This window comes from Pseudonaja textilis, chromosome 10, assembly GCF_049901715.1.
Source record: "Pseudonaja textilis isolate UNSWEBS1 chromosome 10, rPseTex1.2, whole genome shotgun sequence".
Taxonomy (NCBI): domain Eukaryota; kingdom Metazoa; phylum Chordata; class Lepidosauria; order Squamata; family Elapidae; genus Pseudonaja; species Pseudonaja textilis.
This window is the reverse complement of record NC_141999.1, coordinates 26,055,051-26,078,649: the sequence shown is the minus strand read 5'-3', so window position 1 is coordinate 26,078,649 and position 23,599 is coordinate 26,055,051. Positions and strand designations below refer to the sequence as shown.

The following is a 23,599-nucleotide window of genomic DNA, read 5'->3' as shown; positions in this document are numbered from 1 at the left end:
AGCACGCACACACTGCCTCCCACATTTTATTTTGTTTGTGGCAAGCGGGGAATTCCATATCCTGAAGAGACAGGAAAGCAGGCCCTTTCCCCAGTTCCTCTGCAGGAGTGACCAGCCTGGCTGGACAAGAACCAGACCGAAAAGAGCAGGACAAGCAAACGTCCTGAGCCAAATCAAGGTGGGAGCAGTGCAAACTGCCAGGCACCTTCCAAAGAAGGACTGGGGAGCTGTGATTTAGGGCCCAGGAAAACCCACTTGCCCTCCTCTGTGTCTTCTGCACAACCAGGGCGGCCGGGGAGAGGGGACAGTTTGGAAATGCTGGGTGTTGGGGCCCCAAAGCAGCTGCTGGAGCAAAGCATCAGTAGATGAGCTGAAAGGTGAGCCAGTACATGAGGAGGGGCTGCAGCCCAGCCACAGCCATGGTCAGGTACATGCGCACTTGGTTGTTGGTGTCCCGCCTTGGGACCCCCTCGGTTGCCTCTGACAGGATCTTCAGGCGTAGCGAACGGATCTGAGAGGAGGAGGATGGATGAGAGCAGCCCACTTAGAAAAGGCAGTGTAGGCGGGTGGCCAAGGACCCACAAAAGTGAAGGGGAGGGCCGGCCACCCACCCTCACCCAGCATGGCAGCCTCTCCCTCTCACCATAAACACAAAGACGGTGACACAGCACCAGCCGAGCAGCATGTAATAACCGGTCTTCCCAAAGAGCAGCCCTGCCAAGAGGCCTGCAATCATGCTGGCAAGGAGAAAAAGATGGGTTAACCTCACTACCCATCCCGTCCCCCCATCCCGCCCCGCCCCGCCAGGATGCAAGGACCCCAAGCTCCTCACCCAACATATTTGTAACCTGAGAAGGCAATCAGGTCGATGGGGGTCAGTTCGGTGTTGACGGCCGCAAGGTAGAGACCGATCAGAATGGCCAACACCTCCAGGATGAGCCACGCCAGGGTGGAGCTCGCCAGCAAGCCCAACAGGTCAGGGGAGAACCTGCAAGGAGCAGCAGGAGTGGGGAGGGGGTTCCAGGCTAGGGGAGGGGAGCCCGCTAGGCTCAGGTGCCCACACCAGTCTCACCGATTCTGAGTCCCCAGCGCCAGCCCAGCCACCAGCAGGTAGGTGATGAAGGCCATGACTGTGGAGGAAGAAAAGGAGGAGGAAGCGGGCGGCTTGCCGCCGCCCCCCCCCCACACCCCCTGTCCGAGCCCTACCTGGGATGTAGAGGTCGGGGGCATTGACGTCGAAGCGGGGCGCCACGGGGGGGTCCTGCTGGTAGCGCACCTGCCAGTCCTGCCGAGACAGACAGACAGACAGACAGACGGAGGGGGGAGGGGCGGGGACGGGAGGACCCCTCGCCCGCCCCGCCCCCCCCACTCACCTGGTGCCCGAAGGGGAAGAGCAGCCGCGCCAGCTTCTGCCCCACGTACCGCGTGTCCACCGCGAAGTAGCACTGCAGGCGGCGCAGCGGCACCAGGCGCTCGGCCTGAGAGGAGACGCGGGTCAGGCGGGCGGCGCTCTGCACATGCTCGGCAGAGGCTCGGCACCGGCGCGGCACTCACCAGTGCCCGCCCCCGCCAGGCCAGGCTGCTGCCGTAGGCCGCGGCCAGCTTGGCGAACGGCTCCGGCCGCGGGGGGCGCCCGCTCGGGTCCTCCGAGAGCCGCGGCGGGGCGGCGGGCGGGCGGCGGGCGGGCGACGCTGCGAAGGGAAAGGCGGGTGCGCCCCCCTCGCGCCCCCGCGCCCCCCCCCGCTCGCGCGCGGCCTCTCCCGCCGGGTCGCCCTCCATCGCTGGGCGCTGCTGGGTGCGGGGCAATGGGCGGCCCGGGACGCCAGCCACGTGAGGCCGCCGTCGTTCCGGACAGGCGGGCCAGTTGCCAGGAGACCGTTTGACGTCACCGAGGCCCCGCCTGCTTGGCGTGCAATGACGTCACTGCACACCAAGTCGCCCCGCCCGTCTTTCGCGGAGGCGATTCCAGTTTTTTTGGGGGGGGCGGGGGGTGGCAGGGGGTTTGCTCTGGCAGCCCAGAGAGGCTCGAGGGGAGGAACCGGCTCGGCGAGCGGCTATGGGTTCCTAGTAGCCGTGAGAACAACTTCTCCGGCGGGTTTGCCTGCGACGACTCCGCTCGGCTGCGACAAGCGAACCCAGGAATTGAAGGAGGGCGAGTGCAACGATGTGCGTTTGGCAATCGCCAAAGGCCTCCTGGGTGAAAAGCAGGTGGTGGAGTCTAAAGCTGGTTCCGGAGGGCAGAAGGACCGTTCCTTGGTCCCGATAAATCTGGCAAGTTTTCATGGCAGGAACCTGGAGCGTCCCATCCCTGCAGGAGTGAATCGGATGGGCTTATAGATTGGGGGACAGGTGTTCCCTCAAGTTAAGCTAGCACCCACCACCTTGCAGGCTGCCTGGAAGTAAGCCAGCAGCCAACACGGTCTGCAAAGCAGAGGTGGGCTTGTTGAGATATGCCCATTACTGCTCACCACTGCATTCTGGAGCCAGTTGAAGTTCCCGGTGCTTTTCAAGGGAGCCTGGTGGTATGGTGCATGGCAGAAGTCAAGCATAAGGAGACTAGAACAAGAGTGACTGAAGGGCCCCCAATCTAGGAAAGGCCTTCTTGGCTCCAACTGACATAGAATGGGAAGAACCTCAGGGGGCACACCTTGAAGGGGGATGGGCTACCTCCTGCAAGTCAAAGATCTGGGAGGTCCCCAGATCTGGGTGATTGAAACACCCGCACTCGGTCTTGGCAGGGTCAAGTCATTCCTCTCCATCCAAACCCGCCTAGGCTCCTGACACAGTCAGAACCTTGCCAACTTAACTTGACTGGACCTGGGGATCTCCGCCTCTGGGCATGAATGCAACGCCCATTTGGGACTGACTGGCAACCTGCCTGGACTCTCCGCTCAGCTTGAAGAAGAGATGGCAGTTCTGGCCAGGAAGGTCTTCAGGCAGTCTTTCCCTGGGGCACCCTGTGGGTGGACTAGGCAGAAGCTGCACTTAGCCAGTGTGCAATGGAGTAAGTAGGGACGCTGCATGCAATTGCAGGTTCTGTCAAGCGCAGTGTAGAGCCTAGGTACTAGCTGCAGCCTCTGCCTGTCCTGCACAGCCTGGCAGGCTTAGCTTGTTTGATTAAGCCAGCCTTCTTTCTTGCTGCACAGGCCTCTCAAGATCTGTTTGTGCCCCTACCCCCACCCCCTCTTGAGAATCCGGCCATTGTGTTAATCAGCTGTTACTTGGGGCATCCTCCTTTCATGGCTGGGCTGCTGTTCCTTCAGATTCCTCTTGCTAGATGGAGCCTTGCCTTGCTTTCTGCAAGAAGCCCTTGTTGACGGGGGGGGGGGGGAGCCCATGGCATCAGCCCTCCAGGGGGCCCCAATAGGTTTCAGGAGGAGGATGCCACTGTCAGGTGGCTTGGTGGCTTCTGGGGGTCATGCTGGGAGTCTCTAAGCGGCATAGAGGCATAGGCCCAGAGAGCCATAGGCTGGCTCCCTTTTCCTGGGTCTGGTGGAATTGGGGAACCAGTCCTTGTGGAACAAGCACTCGGGCCCTCATGGGCTGTTCATGTACACGCTGACATGTGAACACTCTGGATACACCCACATGAAAGATGAGAGTGAATGTTGGAAAATAAAAAATGTTGAGGGATTTGCTTCACTTTTTGCTTGTACATATACTGACAGCTTATGCACTGGAGACAAATTCCTGGTGTGTCCAATCACACTTGGCTGACAAAGAATTAGAATTCTAATTCTTCTGCTCCCCATTCGCGCTGCTGTTGCAGGGGACCCTTTCTCTCTGCCTGGTGGCTCTTCCCGGTCCTTGTTCCCTCAGGCTTCCTTGCTAGCAAACCTCTCACCAGTCGCCCAATTCCTGTTTTCACACAACTTGCTTCCTGCCGAGAGCACACCCACAGTCCTGAAAGGGAGGGGAATGCCTCCCTCCTCTAGACCTCCTGAGCGGGCTAACGAGCTCTTTTTTCTGCTCTCTTGATCCCTCCCTTCATTCTGGGAGGTGGCAAGGACCAAGGCCAAGACAGGACAGGACAGCAGGGGAGCAGCAAAGCACAAGGCTTTGGCCAGAAGTCCTACCTGGTGCCCACTACCCTTGCTTCCTCCAAAATCTGGCCCTCCTGGGGTGGGCTTCCAGTCCAGTTGGAAAGGCCAAGGATTGGCCTTAATCTCTTGGTCTAAGTCAGGGCGAGGAGCCAGGGGCCTCTGAACATGTACCCGATGCTGAGCACCTGACCGTCGGAGTTGGTGGAACTGGGACTGAACTGGGCGAAAGGATCCCGCCTGCCAGGTGCAACTCTTGGCTGTCCCGGCTCCACCTGACGGGAGGAGCCTGGCCGCCGCCCAAGAGGCTGGTCAGCGGAGTCGCCGGGGCGGACACCGGCTTGGCTTCTGCAAGCGTCTCCTTCTTCCGCTCCTATTTGCCGCGAGTGGCTCTGCGCTCCTCCGGGAGAGCCATGAGGCGCGGCGCCGTGCTGGCAGCCTTCGCGCTGGCCTACGCGGGCTACCTGCTGCTCGGAGCGCTGATCATTTCAGCCGTCGAGCGACCCTACGAGAGCCGGCTGCGAGCCGAGCTGCAGGAGCTTAAGAGCGACTTCCTGCGCAGCAGCCCCTGCCTGTCCGAGGCCAGGCTGGAGCGCTTCCTGGGCGCCGTCTTGAGCGCCGACCGCCACTCCGCAGCCCTCCTGCACAACGGCTCGGCTGCCACGTCCAACTGGGATTTCGCCTCGGCCTTCTTCTTCGCCAGCACTTTGATCACCACCGTGGGTGAGTCGAGGCCGGCCTCGCTTCTTCGGGACAGGCGGCCCTGTTCTCCTCCACTTTCCGCCAGCCATTCCGGGCGCGGTGGGGGGAGGGGGAAGGGGCTGGCGGGATCCCCGCAACCGTGCGCCTTGTAAGGTGGCGGCGCCGGGAGGAGCGCGCTTCGGGGGTCCAGGCCGAGACCCACCCTCCACTCCCAACTCTCGGACACAGCCTCTTTTTCACGCTTGAACGTGGCGCCGTGTCTCTACCCTCCGAGACGCGATCTTGAGGGAGAACTGCTGGCACAGGTGAGCAGCCGCGGCCGCTTGCTGGTCTTCGCCTGCTGCTCGCTCGGGGCTGCCGAGGGTCGAAACAGTGCGCCAAGAAGGGGCCTTAGTACAGTCGCTGGCTTTGCCTGGGGCGGTTCTCTGATGGTGCGGGTGGTCACATACGGTCCCTGCAGCCCGTTCTGACCCGAAGGGTGTGGACGGAACTGCCAGGCTTAGCCGGAGCTGCGTCTCCCGGCTCGGGTGTTCAGGCTTGTTTGGCTGCGTGAACTGGTAGCAATCCATCGGCTCCGCTTTGTACCTTGCCCGGTGGCAGCTGGCTCTTCTGGTGGAACCCGCCTTTTCCGAGGGAGCCTCGGGCGGCTACTGGGCTGGCCTCCACGGATCCTCCCTTATTCCTGGCAGGAGCCCTGCAAAACAGGTGGCAAACCTGGTGCCCTTCTTAGTGGGGCTCCATCAGAGGTGAGAGGCGATTTCTGTGCTTTTGGTGCCAATGGCAAGTTTTAAAATTTCATGTTCCATTTTTTTAAACCTAACAGCACAATTTTATTAGCAATAGTTACACGAATATTGCACCATTGTCATGTAGAATGACTCCGAAGATAACTGTTGTGGTTACAACGCTCACAAAAACGGCAAAAGAAGAAACAACAGTTAATTTACCCCCCTCCATTTCTTTCTGGAGAAAGAAAAGGTGAAAGGTGGCCTGGGCAAGTGCTGGGCTCCGTCAGCTACACTTGGCTTATGGGCAGAAGTGCCAGCTTTAAAAAAGGGCGCTAGCCTTGATCATCTGTGTCCTCTTGCCACACAGGCTATGGGCAGCCCATCCATTTGGCCCCCTGGAATTGAGCAACAAGCAAGCTGGCTAGTTTTTCCAGCATAGGGTGGCATCCCCAGTTGGGGTGCAGCTCTGCCTTCAGGACAGCAGTTGCTGTCCCTCCTGTCTTAACCCAGAAGCCCCCAAGACAACACAGGCAGTGTTCCATGTGCACGACAGGGATTAGGCAGCAAGGGGTGCTGCCCAGGAGCCAGAATTCCCCACCCTCTGCTGTGTCACCAGTCCCGGGGCCCTGGCACCTGCCACCTGCCTTTGCCCCATGTCACTTCTGGGTAGCCCGCTGTGCCCAATATACAGGATTGACATTTTTTTCCTTTCAGCACTAAAAACCATTGGAAGTCCCAGCAACAGCCAACCTCTTAATACTTCCAGACTGAACTCTCAGACTAAAGACTAAAGCGGACTCTCACCAAGCCCCACCCCACCTGTCATGCACCCTCCAGGTCTACCTGCCTCCCACCCTTTTTTCCCTTCTGTCCCACGAGCTGTGTGAGGTTGCTATCCAAATAAGAATTGGGCCCCACAGCAGCTCATGCTGCAAAGGCACGAATAGTCCACCCGTGGGCAGAGGTGGCTTAGTCTGTTTGCTGGTCTGGTCAGTGGAGGGACAGACACCCCTGAACCCAGGTGCTGCTCAGGGTGGACCCTCAGCACAGGTACCGCTGCCCCTGATGCTCACCCTTCCCTCCTCCCAGGCTACGGTTACACGACGCCCCTCTCGGACGCCGGCAAAGCCTTCTGCATCATCTACGCTGTGGTGGGCGTCCCCTTCACCATGCTGGTGCTGACAGCTACCGTGCAGCGCCTTGTGGGCACCTTCACCTCTGGGCCCCTGGAATACCTGGCCCTCCGCTGGGGCTCTGACCGCCGCATCCTGTCGTGGGGGCACCTGTTTGTGCTGATGGGCCTGGTGTTGGCAGCCTTCTTCTTAGTGCCCGCTGCCATCTTCAGTTCTCTGGAAGAGTCCTGGAGCTTCTTGGATGCTTTCTACTTCTGCTTCATCTCCCTCTGCACCATCGGCCTGGGGGACTACGTCCCTGGGGAGCAGCCTGGGCAACACCTTCGCCCCCTCTACAAGGTCTCTATCACAGGTGAGTAGCGCTCTGCCCCAGGAACAAATGGAAAGGCCATCCCACCCGGAGAGCATCCCGGTGGAAGGTTGAACCAGAGTTTTGATGGCAGGTTGGTGCTGGGCACCCCACTCCCGCCACTTCACATGGGCAACCCGTGATTCCCAGGTGGGCAAGGAGGAGGGAAGAGCCTGCCTCTCTTCCAGATCTCTTCCTGGCTCACCCTCCCCGCTCTCCTTCCAGTTTACCTGCTTCTGGGGCTGATGGCCATGCTGCTGATTCTCCAGACCTTCCACAAGCTGGCAGACCTGCATGGCCTCTCCGAGCTGGTCTTCCTGCCCCCGGAGCAGCCTCCCGAAGAGCATCAGAGTATCCTGGGGGAGCCCAGCTGCCCCTCTGAGCCAGGGCAGAGGGAGCAATTGCCTGCACACCCCAGGCCAGGAGGCCCATCCCATTATTCCTCCATTAACAGATCGTAGCAAGGAGCAGCAGGGTGAGAGTCGGGGCTAACCCACAAGGAAGACTGGCTGCTCTCCTCTGTCCCTTCCTGACCAAGGAAACGAGGCTGCTGGACGGTCCACTCCTGTGGAGGGCAGGGGAGGGAATAGAGCTCCTCTCTGGCCAGGAGAGGAGAGCTTGGGGAGGCTTCTGGCTCTGCCTTTGGATCGGCTGGGAGGGGGGATATTTAAGAAGCTCAGCTAAAAGGCTGGAGCTCCTAGGCCCTTCATCCCTCCACAGTGACTCCTCCTCCTATCACTGTAGTCAGTGCAATGTGGCCCAGTATCCTTTGCTTCCAGCTGTGGCTTGAGCTGCCGAGGCGGAAGTGGGGGCGGGGGGGGGGAGCTGTGCGCTCGAGACACCAAAGCCTCAAATGGAAAGTGGAAGGGAAGGGCCCCAACCAGGGTCCATTTCTCAAAACATTTTGCTACTGACACTTCACGCCAGAGAAGACAAACTGGCGGGGTTCGCTCTGTGTGCGCTTGACTGCAGAAACCCTTTCCCCTTCTGGCTGGTGAGACCCCAGAGCCACCCTGGAGGCTGCTTGGCCTGTGTTGCTATTTCCACCCCCACCCACCCGCCAGTTAGTCCAGCCAACTCTTCCTGTGTCCCCCCCCCAAACACCTGTGCCCCAAAGGGAGGGGGGACTGAAGGTACTCCTTGCTGGTCTCTTCTCCTTAGAGAAGCCAAATCTGTCAATTCCTTTTATAGAAAATATTTATTGGTCCAGTAACAGCAGTGAAAAAGTGACTGTGGCCCCAGCTGGCATGCTGCCAAAAAGGCTGACAGCCCCTACCTGGGTTGTGGGCATCTTTGGATGCGCGAGAGGGCTTAAGCGTCTGTTCGAGCAACAAGGGAGGTGGCGCTGGGGGAGCAGAGGTGGTGAGCTGTGGGGCCCCTCTCCTCATGACAGGCAAAAGGACCTGGGAAAGGTTTGGGGCTGTGGGCTTCTGTGCTGCCCTTGGTCCCGAGGGTAGGGCTGGAATCCTGTTAGCAGGCGTTCCCTGGGACTTGGCCCTAGTCCCATCCCCTCTGCAAAAGCCCTGTGGGCCCAGGGAAGGACTGGCCCCAGTGCTCCTGCCGGTGCCCTGCAGGGTAGCTCCGCTGGGAGTCTTCAGCAGATGAGGAAAGGGTGCCGGGGGGGACGCCTTCCCGTGCACGCATGGACAACGAGGTGGGTGGGGGAGAGGAAATGTTTCCAATCGGAGGCAACACCCCCTCCCTGGGACAGGGCAAGGAGGCAGCCAGATGGGCTCCTGCCTTCCAAGGGCAAGCAAGAGGGATCCAATCCTATTTTGGAATTTTTTGGCCACCCTTCCCTTGCCCCATGGCCCCAACAAGGAGTAGAAGAGCCCCCGCTCTCCTGAGCACTAGCCCCCTCCCCAGCTCCTCCAAAGGTTGCAGGCTGAGGGGGGTGGGGCGGGCAAAGGGCCCTTTCTCCGTTCCCACCTGGAAAAGTAATAAATATTCCCCACCCACCCCCAGCTCAGGCTCGGCTGCGAGGGGTGTGGAGGCATCGGGGGAGTCGCCCTGCGGGAGCGGTGCCAGGAGGGCACAGGCAACGGTAGGAGCCTTCCAGGTTGAGGCAGCGGCCGCCAGAGCACAGCCTGTCCACCTCCCTGCATTCGTCAATATCTGCAGGAGGAGAGAGATCATGTCAGGCCTCCCGCTGGCCGGGAGAGCCGGGCTCAGCCAGCCAGCTGAGGTGGCAAGAAAAGGGGGGCCCTCACCACGGCAGGCCATGTGGGTCGGGTCAAGGCGGTAGCCCTCGTTGCAGAAGCAAGTGAACCCATCGGCAACCTGGATACACCGGCCATTCTCACAGCCACTCAGGATCCCGCACTCCTCGGCTGGCAGCCCTCTGCTGCCTCCAAAACGGCCTGCTGGTGACAGACCAAGAGATGCCAGCAGGCTTCCTTTTTGCACTGGCATGGCCTGAGCCGCCCCCTCCTTCCAGCTTCCCCTCCAGAGGCCCCCCTTCCTTCCAGCCCAGGACCACCTGCAGGTAGCTCCCTCCCTCCCCCTTTGTCACCTACTCACGGTAGTCTTCGCTGGCGCGACTAGGCCGCTCAGGGTAGGAGTGCCCACGGCCACGGGACAGGTAGGGCCAGTCTGAGTCAGGGAGGCTGTGAGGCTGGTATCCATCCCGAGGGTCTTCAGCTGGGGTCTCTAGCTGCGCTTCGCCATAGGTTGCGTCATCCAGGCCAGCGGCCTCGTAGGGGGATGGCCCATAGAGTGACTCGTGAGGGAGAGCGTCATAGCTGGGAGCCAGAGGGGCGGGCCGTGCCAGGGGGTCGTAGACCTCAGGGCCATAGGGAAGAAAGTCTCCTCCGCCATATTCGAAGGGTGCCCCCAGGCTGCCTGGCCTCCCCAACCCATAAGTGGGACGCTGGAGGACATTACACAGGGCCTCAAAGTCATCTGGGGAAAGCAAAGGGGTGGGGGCGGGTTAGGGCCAAAGCAGTCTAAATGCAGGGGTAGATGGTCTCCAGAAGCCCCCCAGCAGTATGGTGCTGTTGAACAAAGGAGGAAAGGCCCTGAAGCGTGCCCCACAGAGACTCCCCACAGCCTCTCCTTGCTATTGAGGGTCACAAATCTAGGGAAAGGGCAGCAAGACACCACCCCCCCACACCTCTGGTGGCCAGGTGGAGGTGCTCAGGAAGAAGGCAACATTCTCGTCCACCCGGGCCTGGAAGAGCTGCATCCTCAGCACACACCACGGGGCCTGAGGGGGCACCTGGAAACCTTATTGCGTCAAATAAGGACTTTCCACCCACGGTCAAGATGGCCTCCAGCTCCTTGCCAGGAGGACGGGTGGCATAAAAGTTTAATCAATAAATGAAAACAGGCGTCTGGGAAAAGGAAAGGTGGCTGCAGTTCTTCCTTCCCAGCACCTGCCTCTCCTTTCCTCTTCCCTGTTCGTGAGCCTGCAAGGGGGGGGGCATGGGGCCCGCTCCTCGGCTCCATCCTCAGCTCCTGGGGGAAGAGGAGGGCACCTACCTGAGTCCCGGGCTGGACACAGAGCGCAGTTCATGCTCCAGGCCTCCCCATAGAGGCAGCAGCACTCCGTGTAAGTCACCCGCCGGTCCAGGCGGGGTCGGCGGCACACCAGGTCCGGGCCCACCTCCTGCCAGCAGACGGCCAGGTCCTCATCTGGAGGGGGAGGAGGGATTGCCAGGACGACTCCCAAAGAACCAAGGCTCCTCCCGATGCCCCCCCCCACCCCCCCGCGAGGCTGGGCCTGAAGGGGGGGGAATACGAACCCAGGCCGTGGCTCTCATTGGTCACGCATCGGCGCTGGGAGGGGTCCAGCACCAGGGGAGCTGTGCAAGAACAGTAATAGGAGCCAATGGTGTTGATGCAGTGGCCCCCCACGCAGGGCTCGGCTTCTTCATCCAGACACTCGTCGTTATCTGGGGCAACAGGGGCATTGGTCACTCTCGGGCCATGAGCACCTCAGAAGCAGGGAGGGAGCAGTGCTCACCGATGCACTCCAGGTGCTGCGTCTCATAATAGTAGCCATTGGGGCAGTAGCAGGAGTAGCCAGGGATCTTGTTCAAACAAACCCCGCCCTTGCACACCAGGGAGCCGAAGAGGGTACACTCATCCACATCTGTGTAGGAACACCGAGTTGGGCATAAAGGGAAAAAGTGAAGACTTCTAATCCACTCTCTTCCATGTGGGACCCCGTCCCATTTAAGCTGGCCGCATCCAGAGCCCCCCAAGTGCGCACCTGTAACTGCTGGGACGTTTCTGACGAGGACAGCAGTGTAGCCCCTGCCGTGAGGACACAGAGCCTGGAACTCGGCTGCAGGGAAACAGGCCGCCTGTCAGCAGCTGCCCCAAGGCCCCCAGCCCCCCTCCCGGACTCAGCCTTCACAGGGCCCAGGAACACCCACAAAGGGAACCTGCTCCTGTCTGCCAGAGACAGAGGGGGCTTCTGACCGGCCAATTCTCAAGACCACCTGCAGCCCTCCTGGTGCCCCAAAGGCCAGGCCGGCGCTTCGGTTCCCATTTGGAGCACAGCTCTCCCCCCCCCCCCCCGTTCCTTTTGGATTCCTAGAAGTCAGGAGCAAAGCTGGACTGGAGGGCTGCTTGCAACATCATTCCTCCCCTCTGCATTCCCTGCCCCCGACCCCCCAGACCAACACAGGGGCTTGGGCTAAGAACAGTCAGGCAAGCAAATTAACTTTGGGAAAACCCTCAAGCCCCTCCCCCTTGTTCCCATGACGACAGGGGATCCTTTCACCCACAGGATCGAAGACCCCAGTGCCATCGAGCAGCCTCTAGAGCTGTAACTATTTTCGGCTAAAATGATATGCTTTTTCCTTTTGTTGTATTTTTCACTTAAAAACATTTCGTATGCATTTGCTTTGACAAAGCATGTAATTTTATGTTTGTGTGTTTTTCCCAATTCTCTGTCATTATTTAAAAGCCGCAAAATAATAAGCTTTTGGTAGTGGGGGGGAGGAGCAGGTGCGAGATTCTGTGCCTGGAGCTATTCCAACCCACGGTTCCTTCGCTTGCCCCCGCCCCCCGGTTGACCCTCCCAGCCTTACCTGTCCCCAAGGAGGGGCAGGCCTGGATGTGGCAGTCGAGGCCCCACCCGTGGCCGAGGCTGCAGCAGCACTCCTGGTGGGTGGCATTTCTGGCCAGAACGCTTTCACACGCTTGGGCGGCGTTTGGGTCATAGTAGCACTCGCGTCGCAGACCATCACCATTCTCCAACTGTGCCGCATCTGGGTGCCTGGGGAGGGCTGGGGGACGAGCTGCAGGATGGAGAAGGTGGATGGGACCCCCTCCCCAGTTCATTCAGAGAGTTCCTCCCCGAGTGTACCCTCCCCTCCACCAGACTGGGTGGTCCGAAATGCAGCTGGCAACCTGCCTGGCAACATTGTCCCTCTCCTGCAGTTGCTCTGCTGGCCACAATCGGCTGCTGGAGGCTCCAGTTCACCTTTAAAGCCCTGAAGGTAACCAGGTATCTGCAAGTCCCCCCCCCCCACAACCCCCCGCCTGGCCTTGGCTGACCCATTTTGATCAGAGGTGGGGGGGGCGTCTTCCCAGCAATCAGGGGTGTCCTCAGCCCTCCTTCCCATATCATTCCACAAGATCTTGGGGGGCTGCCATCGTGGCTCACCTTAGTTACTTGCCTGACAGTTTTCTATTTGTTGTGTTGTTCTTGTGTGACCTTGAAAACCACCCCAACTCTTTCGGGAAGCGGTTCGGAGCGGTCTCCCACCAAGGGCCCCCCACTGGGAAGGCTGCCCCTCTGCTCTGTGGGTGGGAGGCTGGGCCAGTGGCAAGTATGCCATGCTGACCCAGCTCTGGGGGGGGGGCTTCCCTCTTTGGACCTTTGAAGCTTACCTTCCTTCCGTCCCTTAGGCCCCTCCCCGCTCTCCAAGCCTCCCCCCGCCCCCGGTCTCACCAGCACTGGGCAAAGCAATGCAGCGGCCAGTCATGGGGTCAAACTCTTCCCCGGTTTGGGGGCAGATGCACAGGAAAGAGCCTTCCACGTTCTCACACGGTGCTGTTCCACACACCCCCTGCAGTGTCTCACACTCATTCACATCTGTGAGGAACGGATGGAAAAAAGGTGCCACTGGGATCCAGGTCTCCCCCTCCCTTCCTCCTCCCCTTCTCCGTTCAGTCTGTCCCTCGGCCTCCATCCCCTGCCCTGCTGCCAGCCACATACCTAAGCAATGCCGCCCATCCCTGGCACTTTCATAGCCCTGGTCGCAGATACATTGGAAGGAGCCGAGCAAGTTGTGGCAGATGGCATGGGCACCACACGTGGAACTGTTCTGACACTCGTCCACATCTGCAAGGGTCACGTATACCCACTCAGAAGAACTGTGATCCTTTGGCAAGTCACTCAGTTGCAGAGGTCACCGCTGTGAGGCTCCTCCTGCCCACGGTCCAAACCCCATGGATGTCCTCACCTATGCAGTCCCCAGCAGCAGCGGCTCGGTAGCCCATCTGGCAGGTGGCCACACAGTGATAGGAGCCTAGTGTGTTCTCACATCGCTTCTCTCCACACGCTCTGGGCTCCTGGCATTCATCGATATCTGAAGGGGGAGCCGTCGGTTGGCACAGGTGCAAGGCTAACAAGCAGGAAGCTGAACCGTCCCAGGCAGAGGGCGGGTCTTCTTGGAGAAGGCTCCCATGCAGACGCTGTGCAACCAATGCCGGGAAGGAGACATGGAAAGCCCACCAGGCCTGGCACAACTCACCGACACAGTCTCCTGTGGCACTGGTTCGATAGCCGATCTGGCAAGCCACGACGCAGCGGTATGAGCCAGCTGAGTTTTCACAGCGCTGTGTTCCACAGAGGGCTGCCCCATACTCCTGGCATTCATCGATGTCTGTGGGATGTACGAAGAGGGAGGCTCAGTAGGAGCCGCTTGTCCCCGGGGAGGGGCTCAGAATTCCAGGGATCAAACCCTGCTGTCGGCATCCAAGGGGCTAATCAACTATGGTGGAGCATCCCAGGATGAGCCTTTGGGGTCCCCAGGTCCCCTGCAAGAGGCCTAATGGACGAAACGACACTCTGCAGGGTCCCCGGCAGCAGGCCCTTCTGAGAGAGGCACCACCACGGGGTGCGGGGGTGGGGGTGGTGGGAGGCAGAGAAACTCTTGGTTTGCGGGTCCCACTAGTGCTGTCAAGAGGGAAGACCCTACCGCGTGGACTTGGAGCTTGTGCTTATGGTGGCTAATCCTGTGCCAGCGGCCAGAGACTCCAGGGTCTCCCATCTCACAGCTTCAACCAAGGCTCTGACTTTCTCCTCTCTCATCCTTGGCAGGCTGAAAGTAGTGGTGCCCCCCCACCCCATCCCACAACCCCCAAGACTAACTAACTTCTGAAAACTGCCACTCACCCTCACAGGAAGCTTTGCTGGGTGTGCTGCGGGTGCCAGGGGGGCAATAACAATCAAACGAGCCTTCGGTGTTGGCACAATGCCCTCCAGTACAGACTGTAGCACTGAGGCATTCGTCAATGTCTGCAAAGGCCAAAGGAGAGGTCAGCAGGGCATGAACCCCGCAGCAGTTCTGGATCTCATCCCCCCCTTGGCATGCACTCAGTGCCCCCCGGATGAGACTGCAGGGCACTTACCCTCACAGGAGGCCCTGTCGGGGGCTGCAGTGAAGCCCTGAGCGCAGAGACAGGTGTAGGAGCCTTCAGTGTTGAGGCACTCACCCCGTGGGAAGCAGAAGTCACCCTCCAGGCATTCATTGACATCTAGCAGTGGGGAAAGACGAGTGGGCACTGTTCTTGCCAGTGCTGCCAGTCTATGCCTGGAGGGACCCAGAGCTTGGAAAGAAGCTCAGTGTGGGTCTACAGGAAGACCGCAGCCTCCGACTCAACCCTGGCTGGTATGTTCATCTGATGTGTGGCACTCACCCACACAGGAAGTACCCCCCACGCCCTCCGTCCGATACCCTCGGGCACACTGGCAGCGGAAAGAGCCCTCTGTGTTGAGGCAGAGCCCCTGAGGGCCGCAAGGCGATCCTGCTGCTGCACACTCATCAATATCTGTGGAAGGAATATGCCCATCAGTGGTGTCCCTGTGCTGCCCCCACACCTCCCCGCTGACTCCTCCCCTTGCGCACCCAGGCATTGGTTCTCCGTCAGGCTGGCCCGGAAGCCAGCAGGGCAGAGGCAGCGGTATCCACCGGGCACATTCTCACAGCGTCCAGAGCCACAGGGTGGAGGGCTTTGCAGGCATTCGTCAACATCTGTGGGGTACAAAGGAAGAGGTTGCATCCCAGAGGGCCCCTCTGGACCCACGCTCGTCTCTCCACTCTGGATGCCTCTGAACAAAGCTTACCGAAGGGGGTCACCCAGGAGGTTTGGGTGAACAGGCTGCTGCCATCCCCCAAAGCACAAATGGAGCAACAGACCAACCCACAGGGGCAGTTTCTCCCCAGCCCCCTGACCTGCACACAGAGTCCCCAGCGGGTTCGGCTGGTAACCAATGGGGCAGCTGCAGCGATATCCGCCTGGCACATTTTCACAGTGGCCAGGTTGGCAGAGGGAGGGGCGGCCTTGGCACTCATCCGCATCTGGAAAATCACACGGTGACTGTGTGTCCCAGGCTCCTCCCTGCCTCGTTCACGCACTCAGCCCCCCACCCCCCACTCACCAGAAAAGGAGACTCTGGCCAAGGGGGCCCAACTGTTTGTGGGAAGTGAGATGCACATTTGGAAGGGCTTTAAACCCTATCACCCTATCAGCAAAGGAGGTGTGAATGTGGGGGCCCCACTCTCACCTTGGCACTGGCTGTACCCACAGGAGCAGGCACAGAGTCAGCGTGTTTGAGGGGCAGGCAGGCTTGGGGATACCCATTGACATGTGCAGCCAGAGAACAAGAGAAGGGCAGCCGTAACAGCAAAACAGCCCTCATGTTTCAAGTCCCACCCCCCTGTGTACCAGTAGGCAGGGGAGAGGAGCTGGGGCTGCTGGCCAGCCAGCTTACTGCCCCCACCAAGGCCCCACCCCCATTACCTCGACATTCAGTGCCGGAGGGATTGGGCTGATAGCCACTGGGACAGGAGCAGCGGAAGGAGCCCAGGGTGTTGAGGCAATGCCCACCCGCACAGGGCTGGGGCACGAGGGCACATTCATCAACATCTGGAAGGGAAACCGGACAATGGGAGACCCGGGTGCATGGAGGGAAGGGCAATTCCCCTGAGGGCCAAAGCCTCTGGAGCCCCTACCATGGCACTCCACTCCGGAGGGGTCAGCTTGAAAGCCCATGCGGCACCTGCAGCTGAAACTACCCGGGGAGTTCTGGCATTGCCCGTTGGCACAGGGACGTGGACTGCTGCGGCATTCATCCACATCTGCAGAGGGGGAGAAGGGAGTACAGCTGGCGGGAAGGTTGGAGGGCAAGAATGGCTCAGTGGAGCCCTTGATCTGCTCCTCTGATCACCCACCCGGCTGGGAGGCGGCGGGGTTAGCCGTAAGCTGGGCTCAGCCCAGAATCTACCAGCTTCACACAACCCGGCTTGCCCCTGGCCATCGGAAACCCCGTCTTTGGGGAGGCCTTGTGGAGGCGGCAAAGGCCTGCCTGCCACCCCAAAGGTTGCCCCCACTGAGTTTGGTGGGTGTTTTTTTCTCCAACTCACCAATGCAGTGGGTGCCTTGAGGGCTCAACCAGTAGCCACGGTCACACACACAAGTGTAGCCTCCCCGGCGAGGAAGGCAACGTCCTGGCCCGCACACCTGGGGGTGTCGCTCACACACCCCTCGCCCAGCCTCTGGGGAAGCATGCCATGGGAGCCTGGTCATTTCTGCGCCCTAGCCTTTCCCCCCTTCCCTCCAGCCCTGGCCTCCTGGCAGAGCCCCACCTTCTGTACTTGGTGCAGCTGGCCCAGTTCCAGGGGAGCGAGTGGGCAGGGCCCAAGGGAAGCGCTCCAGCAGCGTAGTGGGAGGGGCGCTCCAGAGAGCTGCAAACCAGAAAGAGCTGGCATGAGGGAGATGAGGGGCTGCCTGGGAGGCACACCCGAGCCAAGGTGAGAGTCCTGCCCTGAAGACATACCCACAAGAGACGGTGAGGCTGTTGTCCGAGGCACCTGCGGGGGAGGCCCCTGCCTCCCATGCTGACGGGTCACCGGCACTCTGGGGGGGTCCTGGCCAAGGAAGCGAGTGTCGAAACGGAGGTCCGAGGCCGAGTAGTGATAGCCGGGCCCAGCTGGACAGATGTCCTTGAATCCCTCTGGCAGGAGAGCAACAGCGGCAGGTCAAGGAGAGGGCAAAGCTCCCAGGCCGCCCTCCATCCCCCCCCGCTTGCCTTCACTCCTGCCTCATGTGGCAGGGCTCTAGGGGCCTCACCAGAGCCAAAGGGTGGGCAGTGCTGGCAGCCCCAGCCCCAGGCCTTGCCCACTCGGCTGCAGCAGCAGATCTGCTTGGTGATGTTCCGGAGGGTGGGCAGTGAGCACCGGCCGTCCCGCAGCACGCGGAAGCAGGGGGCTTTCACCTCGGAGATCACGTGGTGGGCTGGGGAGGAAGAGAAGGGCCGAAAGCTTTGGCTTGCCAGTAATCCAGGGGGTGCCCCCCGCAGCCCCCCTGAGGCAAGCCCTGACGGAGCATGGCTAGGATACTCTGCGGAGAGGGGCGGTTGGTTACTTCAGCCACTCCCCAATGTAAAATTTTGCTGTATCTTAGATAAATTTGCCTTCAGCTCAACCAGTTGGTTGCGTAATTTGTCCAATTTTGAAGAAGAACTTGAAGATTTCTTAATATCTGGACACAATTTCTGATCGATTCTACATTTGGCGCCACCCTGCTTTTCACGCCCAAAGCCAACGGTCTGCAAGCGGAAAGTGTCGCTTTCTCAGCAGTCTGGTTTTACTTCCCTCTGTTACACACTTTCGTATGAACTCTTCAAGGGAACCAAGGTGCTACTTCAACTCCACTCTTTCACCCTTTGGGGCGGGCACAATATTGGGTTTCCCCCCATGTGACCTTGGATGGCCAGGAGAGGGCAGCATTGGTCCACCTGCTTTGGGAGCCAAAAAGGGAAAAGCGCCCCTCTTCCCCCCCACACACACCAGCAGGTTCTCTTCCCAGGCTCTTCTGGAAGTCCAGGTGCAGCCACCCCACCCCACCCTGCCTCCCCCTGGGATTGGACTCACAGATGCAGCTGCTGCGAGAGGAGTCAAGGATGTAGCCCTCATGGCAGACACAGGCAAAGCTGCCCCGCGTGTTGGTACATTCCCCATTATGGCAGAAGTTGCCCTCCTGGCATTCATCCACATCTGGCAAGAGGGAGAGACGGTCGGGATGGCAGGGGGATCAGCTGGGCAGACTGCCCTGCACCTGCAGGTCTAGGCTCTCCGCAAGGCTCCCTGCATCCCTGGCGGCCCAGCAACCCTTCTCAGGTGGCTCACCCACACAGGAATGATTCAGCCGCAGGAACCCTCTGGGGCAGCCCAGCGCATCCCTTCCAACTGGCCCAGAAGCCCCTGTGGAGAGACGTCAGAGAATGAAGGACCCCGGCTGCTTGGGGGATGTGGAAGAGGAACAACGTGGGGCTTTCCAAGGAGGGAGGCAAGCAGCAGGGGAACCGCCGCTTTCAGCTATCTTACCCACGTCAGCATCGGCACAAGGCAGACAGCCATGAACACCCCAGGCGACGCCGGAGCCACGGCAGCAGATCTCTCGCGTGCGCAGTCCAGGCAAGGGGGCACTGCACTGAAAGGGCAAGGCGGCGGCCAGTTAGGGAATGCCCCTGACCAACCCAACGACACCCTATTAACCTTCTGTGCTCCTGGCAAGCGAGGAGAAGGCAAAGCGTGAGTTCGCACAAACATGTCCGTGGAGAGCCAAACACCACCCCGCCACCCTTTGAGATGGGGATATAGGCAATAGGACCCCGAGCAGCGCACTCGCTTCTGCCCTGGGAATTTCACCCGCTCAAGAAGGAATCGATCGCGCAAAGTTGCGCTCTTGACTGCGCACGTGGTTCTGCGCGGAGTGTGAAAATAGGCCTGCGTGCCCTGGAGATCGGCTGAGAATTCAGCAGAAAGAACCTGAAATGGGGCGGTGGGGGGGGGGGCTCCTGGGGCAGCCTCTCTTGCCTGCCTCTTCCCGTCCGCAGCCCTCGCCTACCTCGCTGGGAGGGAAGAGCCGAGACCCCGGCACCTCTAAGCTACTTGCCTCCCGCTGTGGGCGCGAACGAGAAAAACGAGGCGCTTCGCAAGGGAAGACGCGGACATCTGACCAGGGACTAAGGCAGGCTGGACCTGGCCCGGCGCCCGGTCGTGGCCGCTCCGGAAACAGCCGAAAATCCTCGCGCAGCCGCGGGAATGTGCAGTCGCCTCCACGCCTCCCGGCCAGAACTCAGCTCCGCTTTTCCTGCCGGCTTCGGGGGGGGGGGGTCGGAGGTGCCGGAGCGGCTTTTGAGCCGGCCCGTCGCCTGAGCAGGATTTGTTCGACAGCCGCCCCAGCCTACCTCTTCGCCGCGCAGCTGCTGGAAGCAGTAGCCGAAGCCGGAGGTTTCGCCGTACCCGCCCTCGGGGTCCCGGCGGCTGCTCTGGGCCAACACGCCGGAGAGGGCTTGGCGGGAGGGCGAGAAGGCGTCGGGGCCACTGGGTAGCAACACCTCGCTGACTCGCTCCACCTGGTGGATGGTGACCGAGGCTTCCGGCGGGTGCTCCACGTGGACGTTCACCAGCGACGCCACACCTGGCGGGAGGAGACGCCGATGGGGGCCCGAACCCCGCCAGCCCTCTGCTGCCCACCCCTGGCCGCCAGGAAAGGCTTGCACCCTGGGCAAGCCCCACTGGGCCAGCTGCCCCCCTCCCCCGCTCCTGCTGCCCCCAGTCTACCAGGTTCCCTGGTGAGCTTGACCTGCCTCTCCTGCCCAGCGCTGGAGTTGCTGCCGTAACAGGATTATGGTTTATTGGGTTTATATGGCTGCCCATCTGGTCTCATCTAAAAGACTCCAGTCAACTCACAACAGGTTAAAAACTATCCAATAAAAATAAGTGAAAAACTGTCCATAAGAGGGAAATCAGCCCCAGTGGCCGAATGTAGGATTGATCTTGGCCCAGCGCAGCCCTTGTAAGACAGCCCCACCTTTGCTGGACCCACAGACCAGGGGCAGGGCCGTGTCTTCCGAGCCTCTCTCAAGGCCAGGAGCGGTGGGTCCATGGGACCCTGACATGCCAGTCCTAAGGGAAGGGAGGGGGAGAGAGGACCCCGTTTCTTCTCCTAAATCCTTCTATCCCTTCAGCCGAGGGGTCCAGCTCTTAACTGATGCCCCTTGCTCCCTACAGTCACGGGCAGCGGGTGGGCCTGCCTTGGTGTCCTCGCCTGAAACATGGGCATGCAAGCAAACTTTCACAGCCGTTCCTCTCTCTCGGTGGTTCCTTCACGGTCCGATTCCCACCTGCCCACACTCCCAGACTTCCTTACCATCTTGCTCGTAGCGGTGGTTGGCGATTGGGAGGGTGTGCACGGACTGCTGCCGTCTGTTCTCCGGCTCCCCCTCAGTTCCAGGATGAGCAGGGCCTTGTCCCTGGCTGGGGTAAGGAAAGGCCGGGATGTGGCAGAACTTGCCGGTCCAGTTGTGGGGGCAGAGGCACTTGTCCTTCTTGAGGCAGACTCCCCCATTTTGGCAGATGAGGGGACACAGGACTGCAGGACAGAAGATGGAGTGGAATCGGAGGCGGAAATTCAGATGACCCAAGCTCAGCTCACTGGCTTCTCAGTGGACACGCAGGCAGCCTGCCTTTGTTTTCCACCCCCACCCTTATCAATGAAGCACCTTCCCACGGCTGGGCCTTTTCTTCGCAAGGAGAAGGAAGGGGAGGAAGCAGAGGCCACAGAGGCCACAAAGGAGAGCGGGGAGGCTCCCGGTCCTCCAAAACCCCTGCAGGCGGGACAAGAAGCGAGGGGTGGAAACTGCAGAAGGAGAGAAGCAACCTGGAGCTCAGGAGGAACTGACTGACAGGGAGACCAATCAACCAGTGGAGGGGCTTCCTCCAGGAGGTGTGGGGGCTCCCTCACTGGAGGCTTTTCAGAAGAGGCTGGACAGGCCTCCTGCTTGGTCCGATGGGGCTGGACTAGAAGACCCCCCAGGGTCCCTTCCAACTCTCTTCTTACTCTGCGACTCTGCCTGTTACTCTGCTGTCCTATCCAGGGAGAGAAAGGTAAACTGAAGGAGACGGCTTTTCCTGATCCCATCCTTTAGCTGCCCTTGCCCTGGACAAGGGGCTCTGGAAAGACATCTGTCCCCCAGGCCACCTTTGCTGAGACTGACAGGTGGGTGAGCAACCGTTTTCAGTACAGAAACGTTTTTGTCCCTTGGATTTAGGACGTTTGCCTGGCTCTCTGGCAGGAGCTTAGCAGAGAGACCTGGCCAGGATGGCAAGGCTGAAGGCCGCCGGGCTGAGGGCCTTGGGGCTTTTCCCACCTTCCTTCATCCACTGCGATCCACAGGGAAAGAAGCAGCATGGGATTCCTTTCCTCTAGGGCTGCCTGGGCAGGGAAGGGAGCCCTCCAGCTCAGACTCCTTCCAGGGAAAGGGTGGTCGGAGGAGGGACAGCCCTGCGGGAGGAGCTCGAGGCCTGCCGGAACAGCAGGCTGAGGGGCCAGGAAGGGGTGTCTCTTCAGCAACAGAGCAGCAAGTTCAGCTAGGCATTTTCTCCACCTGGGGCGGGAGGGGGGGGGAATCTCAAAGGCTACCCCCCCCCATGTGTGGAGCAGCTGCAGCAGCAAGCAATTAGGAGTGTGTGACCCTAGACCAGTGGCCAAACCCCTCCCTGCTGTGCTCCCACCCACACCAGGGCTGGGTAGCATCAAGTGGAACAAACCGCACAACAACTGGGAGGGAGGAGACCGAAAGCAACCCCCTCCCTCCCTCCCTCCCAACCCCCCCCCACATGATCTCAAGCTAGAGGCTGTTGCCTTTCTAGGGAGAATTGAGGCTCGCTGGGGGCTAGTGGTGGACCGGACAAGTACTTGGGGCCCAGAGGCCTTTCTTGGTCCAACACAGCCACCCGCTTGCTCCTTCTCCACAACTTTGGCAGGACTGGAGCCAAGGCAGACTGGCACCCAGCCCAAGGCAGCTGGTCCCATCTGGTGGTGGCACAATGCCAGCCTCCTGTTTATGCTTTCATTTCCCAGCACCAGGCCCTACAGAGGCTCCAGCAGGATCTGGGTGTAGGATTGAGCCGTTGGGGAAAGAGCTCGTGGGAGAATGGGGACACAGGCAGGTGGGCCCCTCCCAGAAATCAGGGGAGGGAAAAGAGGCAGCCCAGCAGACAGTTCTGTGCCTCTAACCGATTTCCCCCACCCGCCCATGACCCAGATAGTTCTGGGAGACCCCCCTGTGGCCACCTGGGAGAAGAGGAAGGCCAGCCCGCCCTGCAGGCAGCTACCTGCTTCTGGGTTGCGAGAATGGCCTGCCCCTGCCCTGCCTCCACCCTCCGGCCCCTCCTGCGCCTACCAGGCAAAGCCACGCCCAAGAGCCTGGCTCGGGCTGCAGTGCAGAGGACTTGCATCCAGAGACAGCCCTGCAGTCAGGGCAGCAGCTGGAAGAGGTAGGGGCCCCAGAAGGAAGGAACCAGGGTGGGCCTACCAAGGGGATGAGGGCCAGCTAGCTGCTGATCCCAGGCAGAACCTTGCCTGGGAAACGGGAGTGGCACAGAGAACCAGGGACCTGCCAAGGGGCAGTGGCTGGGGCTGAAAGTAAGGCGAGACACCCCCAGAGGGCACCTGATTTGGACCAGGCAGCAAAAGGGAAGAGGGGGCGTGGCAGGGTGCTCGAAAACGGACTGGCATCAGGGCCCTCCATTTCCCACAACACAGGGTATGGGTCGTCCCCTTGCCCCCCCTGCCTTCCCTCCCCCTTGACCAGTGTGCGTAGGTCTCTTACCAGGGGCCCATCACCTCAACCCAGAGACCAATGAGTGGGACCGTCAGCTCCCCTGCCCCCTTGGTACTCACAGACTCGGAATCCAGACGCCCCTTCCGCTGCCCTGGCACTCTCCCCGCTGTACAGAGTGGTAGCGTTGCCCTGCTCGCATCGGTTAATGCAGCGCCCGTTGCTGCAGTGCATGTGGCAGATTGTGGGGGTGAAGAGGACCTTGACCTGCTGACCCTCCCCAGGCAGGGGGGAGAAGCTAACCAGCAGCAGCAGAACAGCTAGTAGGAGGTGGTGGACGAAGCCCATGGCCCCAAGCTGAGCAGGGAGCCACAGCTCCAGACAGGCTGCAGGCAGGGAGGGCTATGCACCCACCATGGAGAGCACACAGACCCACCCGCTAATTGGAAGCAGCAAGCTTGGGGTGGGTGGGCTGCAAGCCAACAACAATGTTTACAAGGGAGCACGGCCGCCAGGAACAGGGTTAACTCTTAGCTGCTCTCCACAAGCCCGGAGGACCGAGCGTCCTTCCCTTGCTGCCCCCCCAGTGCACAACAGCTGCCCTCCCCCCACCCACAGAGCCGAGGTTCCAGCAGACAAGCCGACTCTGCTGAAGTCCCTCAAGCTGTCCCCCTCTGCAAACATCTGCAGCAGATGCGCCAGCAGATGTGCTCTCCTGTGCAAGCCACCCACTCTCCTCCACTGCGCTCACTCGTGGGGCCCTTGCACTGCCTTGTGCTGGTTGATGCTGCTCCCAGTTTCTGTGTCCCCCCGCCCCTCCCACTGCCACCAGGGCA

The 23,599-nt window shown here is 60.5% G+C and overlaps 3 protein-coding genes across 12 annotated transcripts; 1 reads left to right on the top strand and 2 right to left on the bottom strand.

Annotated features, from left to right (window-relative positions):
* Positions 1 to 10: 10 nt before the first annotated feature.
* On the bottom strand, positions 11 to 1,808 carry YIF1B (Yip1 interacting factor homolog B, membrane trafficking protein). 2 transcript variants are annotated; one of them, XM_026721483.2, is made up of 7 exons: positions 1,555 to 1,805; positions 1,374 to 1,478; positions 1,207 to 1,285; positions 1,073 to 1,130; positions 833 to 988; positions 644 to 737; positions 11 to 511 (listed from the first exon to the last, which is right to left on the bottom strand). In XM_026721483.2, exons 1-7 carry the CDS (start codon positions 1,777 to 1,779, stop codon positions 359 to 361), a joined length of 870 nt encoding a protein of 289 aa, XP_026577268.1. In that variant the 5' UTR covers positions 1,780 to 1,805; the 3' UTR covers positions 11 to 358. The 2 variants fall into 2 exon arrangements, with proteins under 2 accessions (XP_026577268.1, XP_087795523.1); XM_087939397.1 differs by lacking the exon at positions 1,073 to 1,130 and having other exon boundaries at positions 1,374 to 1,808.
* Positions 1,809 to 3,989: 2,181 nt separating this feature from the next.
* Positions 3,990 to 11,799, top strand: KCNK6 (potassium two pore domain channel subfamily K member 6). Its single transcript, XM_026721424.2, has 3 exons — positions 3,990 to 4,763; positions 6,560 to 6,955; positions 7,178 to 11,799. The coding sequence occupies exons 1-3, from the start codon at positions 4,454 to 4,456 to the stop codon at positions 7,411 to 7,413; spliced, it is 942 nt and encodes a 313-aa protein (XP_026577209.1). The 5' UTR covers positions 3,990 to 4,453; the 3' UTR covers positions 7,414 to 11,799.
* LTBP4 (latent transforming growth factor beta binding protein 4) lies at positions 8,132 to 23,229 on the bottom strand. Of its 9 annotated transcripts, none has more exons than XM_087939394.1 (29): positions 22,886 to 23,229; positions 20,351 to 20,572; positions 19,386 to 19,618; positions 18,520 to 18,625; positions 18,322 to 18,396; positions 18,067 to 18,189; positions 17,264 to 17,428; positions 16,971 to 17,147; positions 16,780 to 16,878; positions 16,558 to 16,689; positions 16,147 to 16,272; positions 15,935 to 16,060; positions 15,367 to 15,492; positions 15,040 to 15,165; positions 14,831 to 14,962; positions 14,543 to 14,668; positions 14,307 to 14,429; positions 13,663 to 13,794; positions 13,372 to 13,497; positions 13,125 to 13,250; positions 12,858 to 13,001; positions 11,992 to 12,201; positions 11,166 to 11,240; positions 10,917 to 11,045; positions 10,696 to 10,845; positions 10,433 to 10,585; positions 9,473 to 9,853; positions 9,163 to 9,315; positions 8,132 to 9,067 (listed from the first exon to the last, which is right to left on the bottom strand). In XM_087939394.1, the coding sequence occupies exons 1-29, from the start codon at positions 23,109 to 23,111 to the stop codon at positions 8,919 to 8,921; spliced, it is 4,371 nt and encodes a 1,456-aa protein (XP_087795520.1). In that variant the 5' UTR covers positions 23,112 to 23,229; the 3' UTR covers positions 8,132 to 8,918. The 9 variants fall into 9 exon arrangements, with proteins under 9 accessions (XP_087795520.1, XP_026577208.1, XP_087795521.1 ...); XM_026721423.2 differs by having other exon boundaries at positions 9,163 to 9,312; positions 22,886 to 23,169; XM_087939395.1 differs by lacking the exon at positions 15,367 to 15,492.
* Between the last annotated feature and the right edge of the window lie 370 nt (positions 23,230 to 23,599).

Bases quoted from the DNA above. Each gene is read 5' to 3' on its own strand.
- YIF1B (XM_087939397.1), bottom strand. From the start codon at position 1,779: ATGGAGGGCGACCCGGCGGGAGAGGCCGCGCGCGAGCGGGGGGGGGCG. The intron at 738-832 runs GTGAGGAGCTTG...TCTCCTTGCCAG, and splicing joins TCAGGTTACAAATATGTTGG to CATGATTGCAGGCCTCTTGG. The intron at 512-643 runs GTGAGAGGGAGA...TCCTCCTCTCAG, and splicing joins TCACCGTCTTTGTGTTTATG to ATCCGTTCGCTACGCCTGAA.
- KCNK6 (XM_026721424.2), top strand. From the start codon at position 4,454: ATGAGGCGCGGCGCCGTGCTGGCAGCCTTCGCGCTGGCCTACGCGGGC. The intron at 4,764-6,559 runs GTGAGTCGAGGC...CCCTCCTCCCAG, and splicing joins CACTTTGATCACCACCGTGG to GCTACGGTTACACGACGCCC. The intron at 6,956-7,177 runs GTGAGTAGCGCT...CTCTCCTTCCAG, and splicing joins CTACAAGGTCTCTATCACAG to TTTACCTGCTTCTGGGGCTG.
- LTBP4 (XM_087939388.1), bottom strand. From the start codon at position 23,111: ATGGGCTTCGTCCACCACCTCCTACTAGCTGTTCTGCTGCTGCTGGTT. The intron at 18,626-19,385 runs GTAGGCTGGGGC...TTGCCCTTTCAG, and splicing joins AGCAGCTGCGCGGCGAAGAG to TGCAGTGCCCCCTTGCCTGG. The intron at 14,669-14,830 runs GTGAGTGCCACA...CCCCACTGCTAG, and splicing joins GGGGGGTACTTCCTGTGTGG to ATGTCAATGAATGCCTGGAG.